Consider the following 22485-nt stretch of genomic DNA (forward strand, 5'->3'; position numbering starts at 1 on the left):
CATTTCAAAAGTACTGTGAAATGTCTGCAATATTTGGTCTACTTTGTTTGTCTATAATAAGTGTCCTTATTGCTTGTAAAAAAAAAAATTAAGTTTATACATTACAAATACACTAAACTTGAAAAAATATACACCCAAACCAATGATGTAAATAAAAGCAAGATACTTCATGATAATTCCCCGTTATGAATGATAACCACATTACCACCTTTCAATATAAGCCAAATCTGGAAAAGAGCATCTTAAAGGGCAGCTTATTTGAAAAAGCGCTTGAAAACTTTTCAATTAAAACACAGTTTTTCTCTTTCAGCTATCTTTTGAAAATAGTTTTGCTCAAGGAAAAATGATGATTTAAGAAAAACCTCTATTAGAAAAAACACACAGCTGATATTCTCTGGAATTCTCCTGGATCAAAAGGATAAACATTTTATTTATTCTTAAGTCAGAAATGTGGTATGTATCTGTCTGTCTTTCAGTCCTGTGAAGCCAGCCATTGCTACACCAGGAAGTGTGCATTTGTGAGGAACCGGTGCCATGATCTTAGCGAATCAAAGACTTTCCAAAAAAAACCCCAAAAACCACAAACCAAACCAAACTAAACTATTCATTTTAAGTACCAGGCACAGCTGCAACACTCGCTCCTGGTGCATGAGTATATTTCAATAGAGAAGCCCGTGATCAATATTTTTCTTTTATCCGCAGGACCAAAGCATCATACTGCACAGAAAAGATTACCTGTAAATTGAAGGTGGTATGCTACTGAGTCATGGTTCATGTTCAGGGACCACAATCACAAAAATTACAAATATTTGATCCTAAAGCAGTAAAGTTTCTCTAGGAAAAATTAAAGCCTAGGAAGAGTGAAGAACTGGAAGGAGAACGTATATACACGTATATATAAAAAATATATGCATGTATACCCATATATACTTACACGCACATACTCCCATACAGTCTCTTTTATAAAACTTCCTATGAATTTGCTTTAAAGTTCATCTTTTACTTAATATATTGGAATCGTATTTGTAAAGAGAAGTAATTTTACCAAAAGTTTAATCAGAAATACTTCAGTAATAGACAGCAAAACTGAATCTGTACCAGAAGCACACAAGCAGTATTAGCATTATACACAATGATAGCTCAGTCCAGACTTGATGTTTAAGATTTAGGTAATTAAAGACAACAGAACATTTGTGATGATGCATTTCTTATAATTTTCATGCAATTGCTAACAATGACAGCTCTTAGTGCTAAAATAGTTACTGGAATGACTAGGGAGTCCAAAACTGTGTTAATTTGACTTTTTTTTAATTTTATTTTTCACTTTTATTAATTTTGTCCTTTGAATTCGTACTGCTGATAAAGAAAGGTACATTTTTATAAAATTATGCTCATTAAGTTAATTAGCTACTAGAAGAAGAAACACAACTGAAGTTTTGAAAGAACTTATTTTTCTAGCACCCTGGAAGACCCCCGCAAATAATTCTTATTCTCCCAGATTAGCAGTTATAACAGAATCAGGCTTCAGGAGTTTGGACTCCTGTGTAACACCAAGAACCTGACCAGGAAGGTACAGAAACTAAGACATCTGGGAACACAAGATTGTGAGACAGAAGACTGAACTTAACATTATTCTTCCCATTTCAACAATTCCGACAAACACTCACATACAGAGCAGACAAAGCTCCACAGGACAAGCAGATAACCTCATGGTAACCTTTCCAGCAGACACACTAAAACTCTTAATAGTCTTAAATAATTCAACAGCATTACTTATAGATGCACCATATTCCTGAGGTGACTTTGGAGAGAATTATGGGATATACCATCAAGGAAACAGAATAGCTATGAAGCCAACAAAAGGAAACTTTGAAGACAGTACTACTTGCTTACAGAGCCCAATAGGCAGACTTCTTTCCTTCCAAGAGCATGCAACAGACGACAAAACAAAGGTATTCTTCTACAATGTACAGACGCCAATAGATATTTCCTTCATTTCAAACTAAAGCGTGCAGTTACAAGAGGTCAAACAATGTAGTTGCACTCCTAAAAAAAAAAAAAGTTTGGAGAACATAAACCCCCCTGTTTTGCAAAATCAAGCATGCTCGTAAGTCTCATCAGGCAGTAAAAAACACAACACCATTTTACAGCCCCTTTGCAGCATTTTTCTTTGGATGAAATATGATACAAGCAAAATGTAGGAGTCCTCCTGCAACAGTTGAGTAAAGAATGTCAGATACAGAAAAATTCCCTGAAGTTAAGCACTTGCAAGAATGCTTCTGTTTCCCTGTCTGGCGAAAGACAACGAGATACAGACTCCGTTGGCAGGCTGGGACGTAAAGGCAGGTTCCTGCATCATCTTGCTTGCCTACATCCAATATGCAGAAAGAGTCTTAGCCTGCAAGAGGCAAAGCACTAAGTCATATAAATCTCCTGATTTTTTTCAACCTCTACTGTCCTACTGGGAAAGCTTATAAACATTTTACGCGCAAGGATCTTACAGCATCTGTGGTAACACAGGCATATGAGCTTCCTTATCATTCTGTCAGCAGTTATTTATGCATGCCCCACTGAGAAATACAGAGATTTATAATGTAATTAGATACAGACACATTAACATATAGACTAATCAACTGCAGCACAATAAAGCTCTTTTGACTCACCAGTATGTCATATTCAAAGTGTACTGACCCACGCATATCAGGTGCAACTGTGATAAACCAGACCCATCTCCACTTCAGCTACAGATTTCAGGGCTGGTGCAGGATTTAAAGTGATAGTCCTACCAGCTCCTCAGCTGCTTTCTCTACCACCAAAGGCCTATCTTAGTCAGACAAACCTGATTATTACGGTAACATGCTGGAAACAGTATTGCCATGCAAGGCCAGCTTTTGAAAAGCTAGCATTGAAATTGACTTTTAAGTTAAGTACAGGGGCTATCCAACACCCTTTGTACATGACAAGCCTAAGAGAAGAACTCAGGACAGGTGACAGAATTTTAAACATCACTTAGTTGCACCTATCTCCATTCAACAGTACCGAGCTCAATGTAGAGTTAAAACCAGTTATACTGGTAGATAAAGCTTTACACTATTTCCTAAAGCATGGGACAAAATACTTGGCAATGCTTCTAACCCTAACAAATAGCTGTTGACAGAAGTCCTTGAAAGTACAATGATTTTTAAAGGTCATTTGTGCGTGCACTTAACTTTTTCAGATACATAGATATTTGGAGAAAGCTCAGCAGATTGTTCAATCATTTATTTAACATGTATTAACATGTAAACACTGTGCTGGAATAGGATTGGACAGAGCACAGATGTCAGCCTCTGTCCACTATCTAGATTCAGACTACAGGTCTCCTCCAGATGTTTGCTTCACTTATGTCCAGAAGTCAGCATTTAAACAGCTTTAGTCCCAGTACCTGGATTTAGTTTCTTGCTAACCACATCAAAAATGCAACCTGCTGTCAACTACACAACATACAAAACTAGAACCAACCTGGAGTGAATACCACCGCTATTCTCACTCAGTACATTTGCACCACTCAAATCTACTAGATAATTCCAGCTGCAAGGATCTTAGCATTGAAGCAACTTTATCTGGAAATCACAGATCTTTCTGGTATTAAGTTTTCAAGGCACACGGACAAACTAAACATTTATCATCAGAAAGATTCTGGATGTTTAATTAAGGCAAGCAAGCAAGCAAGAACCCCTTGCAAGAGTCCACTATTTACATCTTGTTCTCCTGTATAAAAAAAATGCACCACAGGGAAAGGGAGTGTTTCAGCAGTCAGGGAACAGGCTAATCTGTCTTCAACTAGGATAGTCAGAGCAGACTTATGGGCAGCACAACCTTTGAAATGTGCATTCAAACATTTTATATCGAAGAGCCCCAGAAGGGCAGTCTCCTAAGTGTTTGAAGGACTTGCTGCAGCACACTGGCTTTCTTAGATAAGCCTGGGATAACTGGGAGAGCACCATACTTCAAAAAACAAACAAACAAACAAAAAAAACCCCACCAAAACAAAACCAAAAAATTCCCCCCCGCCAAAAAAAAAAGGTACCTGAGAATATAACTCAAGAACAAGGCCTGATTGTGGACAACAGCCACTTGTACTCCTTGTAGTCTTATCTGTCACTGAAAACCTGAAGTTATCAGTGGGAGTAGAAAGAAACTTGGGAAGGCTCAGACTCACATTGAGAGGTACTGGTGAATACCTGATGCACGTCCCTAGACATTATCCTGACAGCCTGATCATCTCTAGCAGGTGAAGGCCACATCAGATCCAGGTCTGAACACAAAAAGTCAAGTCTCATCTGGAGTTCTTCTTGCTCTCTATCAGGGAACAGGCCTTCCTGAACTGGCCAAACCTCTGCTATCCACATGCTCTGTTCTTGAGGCTTCCAATGGAAAGCCACTGAACTGGCACGTAACGGTAGTGAGCTGTTTGCACTAGGTTTATGGGTAGGCTACACATCAACAAATAACTTGCCAGTTTGCCAGAGGCGTAAGACAGATGTTAATGCAAAGATCACCCTGACACAAGAACATTTGCTCCCACTGAACCCATTTCCTCTCCCTCTCCATAAACAGGTCAGAAATACTTTGCCAGCTGCTTAATTATTCCAAGCCTCACCATTAATGCTTCTTTTCATGCCCATCTTGGCAAGATAACCTGGAAACATTTTAGATCTCACGTTGAAGAATTCTCATTGTATTAGTGCAAAGTCTATTCACCACAGAAGTGAAGTTTTACCTCTGCTCAAACTTCACCTCAGGCCACCAGAAGTCAAACTTTCTGCGCTGCTTCCAGGTCCAGCTGGATGCCTTCAACTGCTGGGACACAAGAGGACACCGATAACATTTCAATAGCAAAGAGGGCTGTTTTGCTTTGAGACTGCAGCAACTGCCTCCCAATGCTCATGATTCCAGATTGTCCTGCAGGAAAAGCTGGATATAAGAAGACCTTCACTCATTTTTCCTTCTGAACAGAAGCCAAGTAACTCAAAAGTGAGCCACTTCCCAGGAATTAACAACATTTGTTTCCCTGCCTTTGTGTGCGAGCTTGGCATGACCTCTTGATGTAAAAAGCAACGTCTTGAAACAGCCTGCATCACGATGGAAAACCTACTGAAGTCCAAGTATGACTCATTACCACAGGAAGAAGCACTCAAAGCAACCTAACATTACAACAGTCCTGATAATGAAAGACTATTAAGCCAGGCAGAGTAAAGGCAGGAGGGGAGAAGTCTTTTTACGATAAGTATCAATAAACCACAACAAAACCATTAATATCTTCCACAGAAGGTATGTACTGAAATAAAACAAACAAGGAACCATACCCTGCCCAAGATGACCGGAAGTACACATTTTTCTTCAGGGGTGGGGAGAGGTGGGGAAGAGGAGGGGTGGGTGTTGGTGGAGTCAGAGGAGGATGATTAAAAAAACAAAACGCAGGGGAAGAATACCTAAATTTTAGTGGATCATAGCAGCAGCAGTACTGCTTCCAAAGGACGTGAAAACTGTCCTTGAAGACGTATTTCTTTTATGGAAGAGCGAAAAAAAAGAAAAAATTAATTTCTTCAGTTCCCTGGCAGGAAGTTCTGCCCCAGGCAGAAGTTTATTATACAAAGGCTTCCCCCTCAACACCCAATTTTCTGTTTAATAATCAGTGATTAAACATTACAACTGCCATCTTAAAATTCATAATTTCTGCAGACTTTACCTTTTCGCAGGTGCTTTGATGTTGCTTAGCTACTTACTCCTTACACAAAAAGAATCCAAACAGCCTCCACAAGATTCTGTACATTTTCTGCTGCCTGTCCAATAGCCAACCCTAGGTGTTGCTACAGCTAGCTGCATCATGATACTACATCCACAGTCTGCTTGTAGGTTTTTGTGACCTTTCTGATCAGGAGCACTGATGTTTGGGATTCAAAGATCATTGTTCCATGGGCTAAAATGGAGCAATTCAAGTGGTAAAAATGAAAGCAGAGACTTTGTCTCAATCAAAATCCATGATTCTCATTCCATACTCCAAAGCTTCAAAGCTGTGCAAAAGCGGATTAATTCCTTACACTGAGTGGGAATGGAAGCCCTGTTGGAAACAGAGTGCGGTGCAGGTATTTTCATGTACACCTGTTAGGACAATAGTTCTCACCAGCCCATGACATAAACTACAGTGTCCCCAGAAAAATGTTCTAAGATTAGCATAAGCCAAATCAGTTCCCTTGAAAGACATTCCAACAACAAAGTGGTGGCTATTTAAGCAAGTTAATACTCTCCAATGTCAGGGCAGAGAAGTTGTCTGCAAATATGAATACTATTTCCTGCAGTTAGATCAGTCTTGCTACTCATGACTGCTACTGATGCTCACAATGCCTTTACCAGCTCTCTTCAGGCACACAATCTCACCCCTTCATAAGAATCGCCTTGAAAGGGTAAAGGAGTGGAAGAAGAACCCATTCATAATGTAAACGCCATTCAACACTTACACAGAAGGAAGACATTTTCTTGAATATTCTCTGCCTGTGAGAGTCTCTGCTTACTGAAAGCTTACATAAAAGCATCGATGAGATAACCACTGATCAAAAAGATTTTTAGTGAGTATAAGTATTTATCAATATTTATACATTCAAGATGATATTGCAAGGGATATCTAGGTGTGAGCAAAAGTGAGTTTATTAAAACCAAGACAAAATATGTAACTATTTCCGTTATAGCTGGAGGTTTAAGTTCAATGAGAATTACCCAGGCAGGAGTTACCTTCTCTGCATGTAACTAACTTTGAACATGGCCTTACTTGGTACGGGGGATGGGGCAAAGAAGGGGAAGTGAAGAGAGACCTTTCTGTATCTTTTCTAAAAAACAAAGAACAAAGAAGGACAGAGGCCTTAATTCAGACTTAATTGCCCTGCAATACATAGTGGGGAAGAAGGTGTCTATAGTGACAGGACTATGAACGTTGAAATTACTGGGAAAATATTTCAACTCATCCCCTTTGGCTTATGATCCCTTTACTCATTGAGTCAGCTCAGGAAGTGATTGATGGAAGGAGCAACTAGTACCTAGCATTTGTAAGACTTCAAATGTTCTATGCTGACCTGTGCAGCTGCTAATAGTCAGTACCTTGCACTTGTTTGCAGATTTGTCTGTAGTTATTATACTACCGAGGCAAACCCTGACGAGATGCCAATTCTTAGTTGAAAGCCCGCTCACAGAGTAAAGTGCCAGTAATGCAATGTTGGTTTTTTTCCCCTTGGACAACACTTTTATATAACAGTACAGAAGGTGAAGTGCTATTTGAATGTATGCAGCTATTGATAAGATGTTCTAAAGTATACAGTCTGTCACGTCATCACTCAAGAGCATTTGTGTTTACATGGATATCTAACAACAGCAAATAAATCTAGTTAGCATTCAGCAGACTGTCATTAACAGCAGACTCTACTGTTAAGGAAAGCAAAACACAGTTGTGCAAACACAGTAAGTCAGTTCTTTTCTTCCCTTCTTGCAACAGAAGCATCACAAATCATCAAGAGTAACATCTGGTATTTTCCACTTAGGTCAAGTCAGAAAATGTTGTGCTATAAAAATTCATTCCAGTCATGATCTTGATACACACAACTGAGTCAACGCTTTCTGGTAGTTTCTCCAGTTACACTCCTATTTTCCAATATGCGTCTCTACAAACACTTCCAATGCACAAAGCACTACCCAAAGATACAATTGTGGAAAAATGGATTTTTGCTGGGTGTTTTGTTCTTTGTTTGTTTTTTATAAAAGATACAAAAAGATCCTTAGAAAAAATGATTAGGAGAGGCTGTCTGTTGATATGCTCTGTATTCTACCACAATGCGATGGTGCATCCCACAAATAAAGGAAAAGGAAATAATAAGAGCTACTCAGCTTAACTTACAAAAGCAATGGTATATCTGAAAGACATCAGATTTTTTTTCTTTTGTCTTCCTCTTCCCTTTCTATTTCAATTGAGACAGCAGCACAGACACCTTCTAGCCCACCTCAGGCTGCATTACAACCACAACAACTGCTGCAGAACTTGCTTAGGAAAACCTCAAAGGCTCAGCTATGCCATCACACTTTTCTGCCTTGCAGCCCACCCCAGCTAAGTGCAACTGACAGACCACGAGAGCTACAACAGCACAAGAGCCACAAACCCCACTGCTTCTTCACAAAGCTTTTCAAATTACCCACTCCACAGAAAATGAATGCAGAACCCAAAGCAAACACAGAGTTCCTCCAGGCAAGCCTCATTTCCCGCCAGTTTGCCTTGTTTGTTCTTAATTGCTAGTCTAACCTACAACAAGATCAGTTTTGCATGCCTATATCCTGCTTCATAAAACCAAACTGGATGTGAACTCTGATACTCCAAGCCACCAACACATGAAACTGAATGCAGCAAAACCAAGAGCAAGCTCAGATGTAAATTGAGTATTTCCATCTTCTTTTTGCCCATTGCTCAAAAAATTCAGTCACAGTAGAACAACATGGTCCATCAGCAAGCAGAAACACACTGCAGGCTTCCTTGATCTTTGCTTGGGTAAGGATGACAAAAAGAAATGCACTTATCAACACACCAAAACCAGATGAGGCTTACCTGACCCCATCCAGAAAGGGCAGATGGCTCTTGCAGACAACAGCTTCTAATAATTTTAGCAACCTGAATGGTAATGAACAGCTGAGTTTGCATAGGTATTTGAGCTCCTGCAAAAGAGCACTTTCAAGCAGAGATCTTCCTACCCAGAAACCTGAGAAGGAGAGAAGCTGTACGTTGTTGCCAGCCTACATAAAATGCACAGAGCACAAAAGAAGCTGTGTTTCTCACCACTTCCCACTGAAGCTTTTATGACACTGCTGTGAAGCCACATTAAAATGCTGGTAAACTGATGTGGCAAGATGTTCAGTCTCTGTGGCAAGCAGACACAGAACTGGCTGAATCTCCAACCCCCATTTACTTTTAAAGATAAGAAAAATCTGGTTTGGGTTACAAAACCAAAAAACATGCAGAAGAAACTGTAGCTACCACATTACAACTGATGTCAGAAACAGACTCCATTTACTTGAGGTTTCACTCCTGTTTTGCCACTAAAAACTTTCAGAGTTTGGATGCAAAGCCAGCAGGCAAAAATTCTATCCATTACTCAGCAAGCTAAGCACAGTATCTTCTTCCTTCCAAGAAGTATTATGTTCATCACATGCTTAACTAATACTTCCTGTACCATGTTGTTTGAGCTTACTTAACTTGTCTGTACAGTATGGAGAAAAAAACCAAAGTGACTGGAGTAAGAGAGAATATAATATGAAGGGATGATTGAGAAAGTACTTCTGAGAAAAAAAATCCCCACTAGTTTAAAAAAAATAAAATGCCCAGCACGTGAGCACTTGAGCTAGCTGGGGAAAAGGTAGAAATTCCTTCTGGCTTCGTAGCACATGTTGCTCTTGAACATTTTCACATGGGCTTCAAACAATTTCTTTGGCTAAAAGCCTTTTTGTAAAAGAACACGAGGAAAGAGAAGCAGAAAACAAATCATAACTTTGAAGAAGAGGCATATGAGTGTGACAAGGGATTTTTGTCTCACTTTTTGTCCCAAGTGCTGCCTGTCTCATTTTTCCTTTCACTGTTCTAGCTCCCATTAACATATCCCTCTAAATCTCATAAGCAACAGTACATCTCTCTCCCAAGCTGGTGACTCTTCATGTAACAAATCTTCTCTATTCTGCTTTTGAGCAATGTTGCAGAAGAACAATAGAACTGGGGCCAGTTTGGGAAGATTGAGGGATGAATTGATAAGTCAACAAGAAGTACTACTGATGTCCTCCACCCAATAAGTAACATTCCTCCCCATCAGAGCCAACAGCAAGTTTACAGCGCTCCCTTCCTTTTCCACGCAGACCACAGTGGTATCAGTCACCTACAATTCCATCACACTTCCAGCTGTAAAGCACCCAGAATTCCTGTCAACAGAGCCCAGGTATGCACCTACAGGCCCAGTCCAACCTGCAAGCCCATCTGTCCAGCCTCTGCTTCTTCACCCCAAGAAGGGATAATGAACAGCTGTCAGGAGTTTCCAGCTGTGGCAAAGCTGGAAATGGACTGAGACAAACAAACATGGACTCCCACAAGCTAACCTGGGATACCCTGATTCTTACAGCCATTTCTTATTTTCACAGAACAGCTACAGATTAGTCACACAATCATAGGGTAAGTTAGGTTAAACAAGATCTCAGGAAGCCATCTTGTTCAATCTCCCACTCAAAGGAGGGTCAGCTATGAGGTCAGATAAGGCTACTCAGGTTCTGGTTGCTCAGTCCAGTCTTGAAAAATTCTGAAGATGGAGACCACACAATGTCACTGGGCTATCTTCTCTACCATTTGACTGTCCTCATAGTGAGAAAATTTTTTTTCATTACATTCAGTTGGAACCTCTAATTTCCGTTTATGTTCATTGCCTGTCACCCTTTTCAGGCATGGAAAGGACAGATGGAACACTGATGAAAGCAGAAGGAATTACAGTTTACAGAACTCTCCTTTCAAGGTAAAATGCAAAACACTTTCATTTTTAATTTACTTCATCCAGTTTAAGGGTTTACACAACTCACACAAATCTTTACAGGACAGGGAAAAGCTTCCTTACCTGCCACATACCCTCATGCACAGGCACTTATGTACTACTCTTATGTAGACATAAGAGAATCCTTGCAGCAAGCTGACATTCATCTTTTCTATCCCACTGGATGGCCGGAGCAGTGAGAAATTTTCGAATTCAGCATACTTGGTACTAGGGGGTAGGGATGAGGGGAGGAGGGGGAAGCAAGATGGGAGGGAGACTAAAATGACATTGTGTCAGCAACTTGCTTAATCCAGTAAGATGTGAAATGAAAAAACAAGGACCTCTTTCACCTTTGTAACTAAAAAATTTCCAACATTTCCCGTGAATTCAGAATTCTTCTCCCTTTTCTCACAGATCTTTTTTGCATTTCTCAAGAGACATCTGCTAGAGTTCTAAAATGACAGACCCTCTTGGACTACGCAGACTTCAGTGGTCCTCAAACTTCTGCCACTAGCATCCCTGTCTTGAAAAGACAGGCAATTCCCACCCAATATTAAAAAGACCACTGTTCTTAAGAAAAGCAGCCCAAAAACTTGAAATTTGTCTGGGGTAAGGGAGATGGGGTTGAGCATTTTGAGTTCAATGGTTTCTCTTTCCCAACCATCCAAGCATCTATTCCTTCACTTCGCTTTTTGTGGAAGACCATAGGCCAGATTCATCAAACACTGAGCAAGTAAATTGCATGAATTAAGGTAAGTTTCTTCCACATGCACTCTCACCTAGTCTATTATGATGCTGACCCACCTTTCCCAAGTTCTGGACATCTTGTTCCCATTATTTTGGGCGTAAGTTGTGTCTTAATGGGAAGAAATGGCAAGAAGCTGAAAAACCTCCATTTATATTCAGGCTTGTGTTTCATGTTTCACCATTTAGTCCATTTCCAGACTACACAAAGTCACAAGAGCAAGATGAGGGTGTTAAAACAGATGAAACATTCCTCCGTCATGAAAGGGGAGGAATATAGGAACATTGTCAGAGTATGCGGGGATGCAACAAGGAAGGCCAAGGCCCACTTGGAATTAAACCTGGCAAGGGATGTCAACCTTCTTGTCAAGGACAAGAAGAAGTATAACAGCATATCAGCAAAAAGACGACTAGGAAAATGTGAGCTCGCTGCTGAATGAAGTGACATCCCCGGTGACGGAGGATGCAGAGAAGGCAGAATTACTCTGAATGCCTTCTTTTCTACAGACTTCACTGCTAAGAAAGGAATGGCCCTCAGGAATCCCAGACCCTGGAGGTAAGAGAGAGCCTGAGAAAGGAAGATTTTCCCTTGCTCGAGGAGGATCGGGTTAGAGATCACTTAGACAAACTCAACACCCACAAATCCATGGGCTCTGATGAGATGCACCCACGAGTGCTGAGGGAGCTGCCACTTTGCATCCCTGGAAAGATGATGGAACAGCTCATCATGCATGTCATGTCTAAGCATGTAAAAGAAAGAAGGTTATCAGGAGTGGTGAGCATACATTCACCAAGGGGAAATTCATGCTCGACCAAACTGATAGCCTTCTACGGTGGCATGACTGGCTGGCTGGATGAGGGGAGAGCAGTGAATATTGTCTACCTTGACTTCAGCAAGGCTTTTGACACTGTCTCCCATAACATCCTCATAGAAAGGCTTAGGAAGTGTGTGTCAGATGAATGGGCAGTGGGGTGGATTGAGAACTGGCTGAATGTCAGAGCTCAGAGGGTTGTGATCAGCGGTGCAGAGTCCAGTTGGAAACCTGTAACTGGCGGTGTTCCCCAGGGGTCAGTACTGGATCCAGGCTTCTTCAACATATTCATCAACGGCCGGGATGAGAGGACAGAGTGCACCCTCTGCACATTTGCTGATGACACAAAACCAAGAGGAGCGGCTGACACACCAGAAGGCTGTGGCGCCATACAGAGAGGAACCTAATGAAATTCCACAAGGGCAAGTGTCCTCCCTAAGGTCCTGCACCTGAGGAGGAATAACCAGTACAGGTTAGGGGCTGACCTGCTGGAAATCAGCTCTGCAGAGCGGGACCCAGAAGTCGTGGTGGACAGCAAGTTGACCATGAGGCACCACTGTGCCCTTGTGGTCAAGAAGACAAATGGTCTCCTGGGGTGCATTAAAAAGAGTGTGGCCAGCAGGTTGAGGGAGGTCATCCTCCCCCCTCTACTCTGCCCTGGTGAGGCCACATCTGAAGTACCGTGTCCAGTTCTGGACTCCCCAGTTCAAGAAAGACAAGGAACTGCTGTCGAGAGACCAGCAGAGGGCTATGAAGATGATCAAGGGGATGGAGCACCTCTCTCATGAGGAAAGGCTCAGAGTCCGCGGTCTGTTTCACCTGGAGAAGAGAAGACTGAGAGAGGATCTCATCAATGCTCATAAATAATCTAAAGGGTGGGTGTCAAGAAGATGGGGCGAGACTCGTTTCAGTGGTGCCCAGCAACAGGCACAAACTGGAACACAGGAAGTTCCATCTCTGCATGAAGAAAAACTTCTTTGCTTTGAGGGTAGCAGAGCACTAGAACAGGCTGCCCAGAGAGATTGTGGAGGTTGTGTCTCCTTCTCCAGAGATATTCAAAACCCGCCTGCATGTATTCCTGTCCAACCTGTTCTAGGTCCAACCTGTTTTGGCAGGGGGGTTGGACTAGATGATCTCCGAAGGTCCTTTCCAACCCCTACCATTCTGTGATTCTGTGAAACAGAAAAAAAAAAAAAAAGACATTTAAATCTTGGCTTAAACCCGTTCTGGACAATATGTGTACACTGAAACTAAGGAACAAAATTCTGCACATGCAACTGATGCATTGAGTGACAAGACATAGGGTCTCTCTAACTCCTACTAACTCCTATTCCAGACCAAGGTGGGAGATGGTTAGTCTTTCAGGAAAAGTCCAATTTACAGGTACTCAGCTATACAGAGTAGAGAAGAGTTAGTTTTTTATTTTCACCCATTTGTAAACTGGTATGCACTATCCAGAGCAGCAAGCACCACCATAATACTAAACATTAGAGAAAATGCCTTACATTATTTTAGTGGAGGAGACAGATTTAAACACAGAGAAGTGCTATGCATTTTATGCACAGCTGGTTTCCACTCCCAGTTACACATCTAGTTATAGCAACCACAGCACACCACAGTCTCTCCCAACATGAGAACTAAGACTTTATGAATTCTGGTCTTATCTCCTCATACTCAATAATGGGGTGTGAAGTGCTCCACAAAGACAGGAAGACAAGCACTGATCATTGTGGCAACTGGACATAGATCTAAAGTGATACAGTTTCACAGCATATGTGAGATCTATTGCTTTGCTCAGAGAGAAGGTAAGGACTTATGTTGAAGCAGATCCAGCCTCAATTCATGCGCATCTGACCTAATGCAAAGGAAGAAGTCCTCTAATTTAATTGTCCCTAGACAACTTCTTTCCTTAAAATCATTGCTGAATGAAATCTCTGTCCAAATTTCTAATGAAGTAAGAAACCTGGCTTGCTAGGCTCAGTGACCTTCAATAGGCCAGAAATGTTCTTTCTAAACATCCCATGCTGTACATGCTAATCTATGCAGCCTAATATTTATCAAAGTAATTATCGTTGCTCTTTTATTTTCAGTGGTAAAATCAGCGCCAACAAGCAACATGCCAGAGGCCACCTGTTAAAGAATTTTACAAGAACTGACTCACCACCAATGTGCTGTAGTGACTATTCAGATGAAGTTACATGTCTGAACAAAAAAACGACCTCTCCAGTTACAAGGGAAACTGACACCCAAAACCTTTTGAAGTAGGTGCAGGTTCATGGGAATGCTGTTTTCCCTACACTCCCAGCATTTCTGTGATAGCTTGCAGCAACACAGGGCTACTGCTCCCAGCATGTCCATGGGGAGCTCCCAGTTAAGGCAGGTGCACACCTTTGCTAGGCTCTCTGTCATGCATTGGAGATTCCATTGTGATTCAGGCACAGACTTACTGCAGTCCCTGGAAAGAAGCAGCGAAGTGCATGAAGGCATTTGCTCTTCTAGCACTGCCTGCATCTAGAGAGGAGGCTCATCTTCCTGCATCCATGGAGAGGGAGGCAAAGCACAAAATCCCTAGGCGTGAGCTAGTTAAACTTGCTTACTGCTGTTCTACTGCATAGACAGGATGATAAATACACAGAAAAAGAAGAAACCAAAGAGGTTGCTAATGTTGTGAGCCTGTGAATTTTCCTTTGTAATTCTCTCTAATATCCCCCTTGTTTAACCTCAAAAAAGCTCCTGTTGACACAATCCTCACATTTATTAAGGCCCTTCTGGATGGAGGCTCTGCCATTCCTCATCGAGCACTTCCCTTAGTTCATAGTGCAGATGTGTCATCACCCAGTTTGATGAACACAGTGAACAACACAAGGAAAGACAACAGGTATCTCTGTGCCATGATCCACATGCTCTAGAGCATCCTTAGAAATAAATTCCAGCTCTTCAGGTCCAGCACACAGATCCTTCTCCTGTATCAGTCACCCACCCACGGAGCACGTACACGAGCTTGTCTGTTCAGTCAGGCTTGTATAGGGAAGGACAAGTTCTTTTCAAATTTAGCTGCATCCAGGAGACTTGAACTCAGCTTTCCATTTATAGCCAGAAGCCTTTTTGCAACTTAGATCTTCCAGTCTTCAAGGGGTACTAGCAGCATGCTGCTGTGTTGATTGGGAACTGAATCAATGCACATAGAGCACTTCCCCTGATATCGTGGGTCAGCATATCCCACCTACAGCATCTAATACGCCCAGTTCCCAGGATGACTGTGTGACTAGCCTCTCGTAAGAAATGCATCAATACAAAAATTGAATTCCTGCTTCCTCAAACACCTGCCTTTGACTGTCTGCAAGGACATTTTTTTATGCCCTGAGTAGCCTCAAAAGTCACCGCAAACAGAAGTGCATATTTATCAATAGTGTTATGACAGCCTTCTGAAGACTGTTTACAACAAAGCATTTGCTCCATGAGGAATGGAATAGGCCACGAGAATGGCATAGTACATCTCAGGAAAAGTATTTTCAGAAATGCTACCCATTGAAGTTTACAGAATTCTGAAATACAAGAACAGGGGTTTCTCCCTGTCTACCATATCCTTGAGGCAGATGCACGATACAGAGTCCAGAACACCATGCAAGGGCTAAAGTCCCTGGCACAGGTGATTCCTAAAAACACAAAGGAAAAACATGGTGTACATTCAAACTTCCAGGCAGGGCACAGAGCTAAGGCACTTCCAGGCCTCTAAGAAATCAAGGCACTGATGTTCCGTGTTCTTACCTCAACTTAAAACCATTGCCCTAACTCAAGGGCCTAGTCTGCCCGAACTCTCCTCACTACCCGTTCTAGAGCACAGAAAACACAGCTCCTGATCTGGAAAAGACAGAAGTGTTTTTGCCAACTCACATCCCTCAAGGTAGGCATGCCCCTCAGGTAATGCTTTCTACTTCCCTTCTCACAGAAGCACCTCACCACCCCCACCCTCCATTTTTGATAATGTGGTTCGAAATTAGTTTGAGACTTGAACTGACCTTAATTTTACTATTGTTCAAATAAACTGATTTTTATATTATAGCATGTACAGCATGCTAGGTACCTTGTACTCAAAAAATTGTGAGTTGGACGTAAGGGGCTCCCTTTAAAGCCAAGCAGCAAGTTAAGAAGGGCAACAGACGCAGTCTATTGTCTCATTCTTGTAGACAGTATTCTTTATCATACCTTAAAAGGGTACAGTTCTTTGTGCAACAAGTTGGCTGACAGCATTATCTCTGAATGATGGTCCAAAATTGGATCCTCCTCCAAAGGTGAGTTTTAGATGTACTCTATAATACAGCACACAGATGGCTGTGGTATAGACTGCCTTGATTTGGTATTTGATTGCAAATGTTTCATGCAGTCTGAGGACTTGACTTAATCCCTTCTGAGAGACAGAGATACCTGGAAGAGCTGTGTTAATGCATGCAGTTGTCAGAAGAAAGTGGAAAGGTACTACACCTTCCAGCTCACAAGGTATGGCTGGAATAGGGCCTTATGACTTTAAGGGGATTTTAAAGGAAAAAAAAAAAAAAGCAACACATTTTTCCCCAGCACTGCCATATCTATGAACTGAAGGCATCTTTCCTTCTCTTGGGCAAGGGATTACCACAGAAAACAAACAGACTCCTCTACAATATTTGACATCCAGTGCAGGCTGATGGGATTAAATACTCAGATGGAAACTAACTTTTCTTCCCCTAGTTTCCGTAAGAAGAATGGATGATGAAACAGTCTGTATGTTACGGGTATTACCACTGTGGCCTATATGTCAACCATTCACTTCTGTTCAAATGCAGCATCTCCAGCCACTGCTCCTCTGGGAAACTCTCTCTCAAGCTTGAAGTATCTCCTACACCTGATCCAAGCAATGACACTTGGTTACAGGCTTGGTAAGGCAGCTAGGCCTATTTCCATGATGGGCTACATGTTATTGCAACAGCTATTGCAGGAACTATTGCAGCAGCTACAGACTGATGCTAGGGGAAAAATAAGAATTGAAAGCTTGTATAAGAAAGCATTGGAAACACCATACTTACAACAGGCTTGGATGGACAGTCTAGCCCTTGCAAGGCAACAAAGGGATTTATACTGCTACTCCAAGTGAGAACAGGGTCCTTTCAGCTGTTAGCCCCAATGTAAACCAGCAAATGGAGTTGCAGCTTTATGAGGACCCCCAGTCACAGTAATGTTAACTTGCACTGTTTCTTCTTTCCTCTTCTCTTTGCCTCCAATCCTTCCTTATCTATTTCTTGCCAGGATATGGCTATCCAGGCAGCATCAGCAATGCCAGTAACTTCTTAGCAGGTTACTTTTTTCTCTCTGGCCCACCTACTTCTCAGGATCCTTAGAAATCATCATCTTCTTAGCTATCTCTACTTGTTTTCATGCTGATAGCAGCCAGGCCAGAAGCTCACTCCATGCATAGTACAGGATACACTATGTCAGATTAAGATCACAGAGAACTTCCACACTTCTGTATTTACACTGGGACGACCAATCCCCAAACAGGCTGGGGATAAGGCAAAGGTGCAACATTGTTCTTTCAACTTTGTGTGCACACCCACCCAGGCTGAGAGCACACCACAAAGCACACCAGGAACTGGCTTCCCAGGAATTTTCTCTGAACATCTGACATGGACTTCCTGAAGACAGGACAGACACTTATGAATAACAGCACAGGCCAGCAGGTATGTCTGGCTGCCAGGAGATGACAGCTTCTTATGAACATTTGTTCTGAACATGCTCTACCTTAACCTCAGGTCAAGCCTTTCCTTGAAAAGCCTTTACAAATCTTGGCATAAAGGTTGCTTTCTTTCAATCGACATAACCACAGATCTGAGAAGACGGTATTTTTTGGGGACACTATCAGCAGAAGAAACTTCAGGCCTGATTAAACCCAATTCTAACCATAGACAGCATGGAATCAGATAGACCATTCAATAGCTAATTGAAATCATCAATTTAAAGGCTTTTTAAAAAAATAAAATAAATCAAACATCCATTGTAATCAAACATGTTTACAACAGGACAGGAATACAACCTGACTTCCCGAGGTTTATGGCAAGAGTTTTCCTATTTCTACTAGCATTAGGATAAGATGACTGGAAACTAAATACCTGGATCTCAAAACACTAATCTTCAGGGAGATATCAAGCACCTTCTACTGGCTCAATCAAATGCATATTCAGAACACTTGCTACATCATTACACTCAATTAAACCCCAGTCTCAAAACTGCCTTTAGCATCTTTGAGAGTGCATCATGTTTGCTTTACGGAGCAGATGTAACAGCTTATTGCTGCACCACACACCGATTTGGCAAAAGGGTGCCTTGGAATTGCAAGGGTACACAAATTTACTCTCCCTTACTTTGCCTAAACCATCCAGTATTGTCCACTAAACCATCCTATTTATCACAGTTAATCTGGAAGAGAAGATAGAATAAGCTCCTGTCGTTAACACAGGAAGAAAGAAAACAAAGCACTGTAAAATTCATAGTTAAAACTACAAATGCTCATCACTGCTGTATAAAAAGCAAGAACTTATTGGGACTAATTTGTTTTTCCGAGAAATTACTCAACGAGAACGAATATAGTTACACCAATGAGAAATAAAAGCTCCCAGTCCCTCTATAAGATGCTGAAAACTTCCAGACAATACGTCATTTCCTGTGTCTCTCTTCAGAAATGCTATTTAAGAAAAGAAAAATAGGAACACTTGCATGAAAAAAGGATCTTTGCATCCAACAGCCTCATCTTCCCCCATTGAATAATTTTTCCTGAGCACTCAAAACAGGAGCTGCCAATAGAAAAGGAAAGCATACAATCAACTTAACTGGGCACAAGAGTGACTTTTACCTCGTAATGAGAAAAAGAGGACCTGCTGTACAAATCCAAGAAATGCACAAATTATCTGCCCAAAGATGTGTTTTGACAAAGCCAAATGATCCTAAATTAAAAATGTACAGCTCCATACCTTTCCAAAGTTTACAGATCGCACAACCAACAAGTAGGAAATGGATGCAGATAATATGAGGAAAATACACAGACAGTACAGTTGCACAATACCAGGACAAGGGACTCAAACAGTCCAAACTCCTACAACAATACCACCATTAACCACCTCCCTACATGACCAAAAAGGAAGGACACTACCAAGAATGGCATTTAGAGGCTCACAAGCATCCTGCAGTGTCTCATTTTGACCACTGGTACAAAAAAACATCAGAGAAGTGAGGAGGGAAGGCAGGAAGGCAGCTACACAAAGACGTAGCTTTGCAGCCCTCCCCCAACAGAGGGAAGACCAAGAAGTCTGAATCTGATAGAGGAAAAAAAAGGCCATAAGCAAACTGATCAACTGTTTTTAAGTGAACATGGTGTTAACAATGTCATGCTTTGGCCATCCCTATTATGTACACAGATGACAGCCTTGACACTGGCAAGCTGAGCAATACACACCCCAACTGCTCACATTTTCATCTTCCCCCATGACAGTACAAACCACCTATATTCAATAGCGAGGTCCAGAGCAGTATTTTTAAACATGAAGGCATGCGCAGGCACCTGAAAAGTCTCTGCAGCATTTACTACTAAGCATCTTCAGAAACATGGTTTTGCAAGCCAAGGGATATTTCTGTTTCATAGCAGCTGTGATATCCATGTGAACTGCCATGGAATTAAAGGTCACATGTGCAACTGTCTTTTCTTACCAGTCATTATTCTCTGGGCTTCATACGGTTCCATATAGCCAGCGTTCTCCCCTTTTCCCATTCCATTCAACTCACTTTTGGCATCAAAGGGATCTGAGTAGTCATCAGCTATGAATACCTGAAAGACAGGAAAGGAACTGTTACTAGAATCTCCGAGTCAGGTGTGCAAACCAGAAGGCAGTAACACCCTGCCAGCAATAAAACCAGTTTCACACAGCTGCATCCTATGCCACTTCAAAGTACAGTCTGAGTTCAGAGGATAAAAACAAAATTGCCACAAATCAGTTACTAAATGGTGCTGAAATAGAAGTGTGCTCCTGCTCATACCAGAAACCTCACAAAGGTAGACTCTATGTCAAAAGATTTCTGATAATCATGAGATATGGAATAATTGGGATGGACAAATTAGAAAGATTCAGTCAGTCAACCCATTGCAATTCTTATCAGAGAAGTTTGCTAATATCAACAAAAAAACACACTTTTGCTTGCACTTACTTTACCCCCTCTGCTCTTTAGGTTTATCAGCTATAAATGAAAATATGGTTACATTTTTTTCAAATAAATACTCAAAGGCTATTCTTTTCACCGCATTAATAAGAAGCTTTGTAGTTTCAGCTATCAGTTGAAAAGGAACAAGACACAATACAAGCTTCTTGCTTAAACTTATTTCCTTGAACCGACCTGTGCCACTTTCTTTCAAAGGAACATTATGTTTAACTTTATTTTGTGAACTAGGACAAAAGGCAGCAAAAATAAATTATCTGTCAGAAGAACAAGTTTCCTTCTTCCATTAGGAGACTGAAAAAAACTGAAGGTTAGAAAATCTCACCCCTTACCCTACATTACCATGCTCCCCTGTCTGCTGCAAAATCGTATGCTGTATAAGTCCCACTGGTTATACAAGTAACAGGAATCATTCCTCCCTGTTATTGAAAGGGTAGAGTTAATCTTGGTTTCTAGAAGCTGGCAAGGGGACCAGGGCAAAGAAAAAAATCCTCCTGTGAGAATTACTGCAGAGCATAGAGATGTAGTGTAGGACAGTCAAAAGAGACTGAGGCAGAGAGGGCAGAGGCAGGCCTCAGCATCAGAGTCCCCACAGAATCATAAAATAATTCAGGTGGGAAAAGACCCCAGGGTATCACCCCTGTCCAACCCCTCACTCAAAGCAGGGCAAGCCCAAAGAGTTTTGCCCTGAAGGCGTATTCTCTTTAAGAGGGATTTTTCAACCAAGACTTATATCCCATTGGCTACTTTACATTTTTAAGACAAGCACCAGTAAGACTGACAGCAGACTGCTGTTCCAACAGCTTCAGTCTTTTCAACAAAGAACCAGGAGTACATTGCCAGCTACGAGACTGAAGCTGCATCTGCTTCTGTCTCCTGCTGCTGGCATACCCCACAAGAGAGAGCAAAAAAACAGGATACACAAGCATTTCCAGATCAAACGCTTGCACAAATGCCATGGAGTAAATGAGCGCTGTATTAGGAAAGGCAGAGATCTCCTTTCAGATTAAGGAACAAAACATATAACACATTTTTGGAGTCGCTATTCAGGCCCTGGAACACTGCCACGCTGTGATTTTATACTACTTATTTTGCTTACCAAAAAGTCTCCCAGAACAAAACAAAACAAAACAAAAAAAAGTCAACCAAAAAAACCCACCACACTCTTCAGCACAAGCTCCCAACCCCTGGACTACACATATCACTTGCAAGCACATCCCAAAGAACGGACATTTTAAAAGATGTATTTGTCATCACTGAACACACAGATGTAAATGTCAGATGAAGACACTCAGTGTCCTACAGTCACAGGTTAACAGCTGGAATACCAAAGTATCTGGGATTGATGTTTTAATTACAAATTAGTTGTGTTTTCCTACACTCAAAGTATAAAGTGACTGGAAGTTTTTGTTTGACCAGAAACCATCAGACTGGCATGGATAATAGCGGGAGGAAAAGATAATTCTTTCTCTCAGTGTCTGAAATTACTGCCTCATTATTGTGAAAAACAGTTAACCCAAAGGAAAAAAATCTCTTCCCTCATGTCTGGCAACATATGCCCAGGCAGCAAATCAAGTGACAGCAGCTGCACACACTTAAGACAAAGACAACAACGTGCTTGCAGTAATTTCTCCTAGTCACAAGGACAGCTTTATCTCCAAAAGTGCTGCAGTTGAAATTCCACCCATTTAGTCTTCTGGTGCAATCCTCTCAAGAGCTCTGTGCTCTCCTATTAAAAACGTTGACAAGGAATATTTCCCAATCCTTGACATAACTGTACTAAAACATGTAACAGAAAGCAGTCTAGCACAGTTATTTCATATTTCTTCTCCATTTGCCAAGACTATACTAGGAGGGATATTATATCTATAAAATGCTGTCAAACAAGATAAAAATCAAGACTGATTTGCTTTAAGCATAATGGCAACATACTCAGGAGCTTATTGTACTGAACATAAACAGAAGGACTAAAGCAAATAACTTGTTATTCAGAAGAGGTCTAATAAAGCAAAAGCTGCTTTCTAACAAAGAAAATAAAGAAAATGTAAGAAGGTCCAAACCACATTATTTCATTATTGCTCAGAGATGTGCCGTCCCTGGAAGTGTTCAAGGCCGGG

At 41.3% G+C, this 22485-nt stretch overlaps 1 protein-coding gene across 2 annotated transcripts in view; it reads right to left on the reverse strand.

The window, feature by feature from the left end:
- The window catches only part of SHB (SH2 domain containing adaptor protein B), a 68854-nt gene that overhangs the window by 26796 nt on the left and 19573 nt on the right, over positions 1-22485 (reverse strand). For both annotated transcript variants that reach the window (XM_054185602.1, XM_054185603.1), the window contains exon 2: positions 19865-19982. In XM_054185602.1, coding sequence (XP_054041577.1) covers positions 19865-19982 — 118 coding nt within the window. The remainder of the gene's footprint in view (positions 1-19864; positions 19983-22485) is intronic.

The sequence above is a fragment of the Rissa tridactyla genome, chromosome Z, assembly GCF_028500815.1.
Source record: "Rissa tridactyla isolate bRisTri1 chromosome Z, bRisTri1.patW.cur.20221130, whole genome shotgun sequence".
Taxonomy (NCBI): domain Eukaryota; kingdom Metazoa; phylum Chordata; class Aves; order Charadriiformes; family Laridae; genus Rissa; species Rissa tridactyla.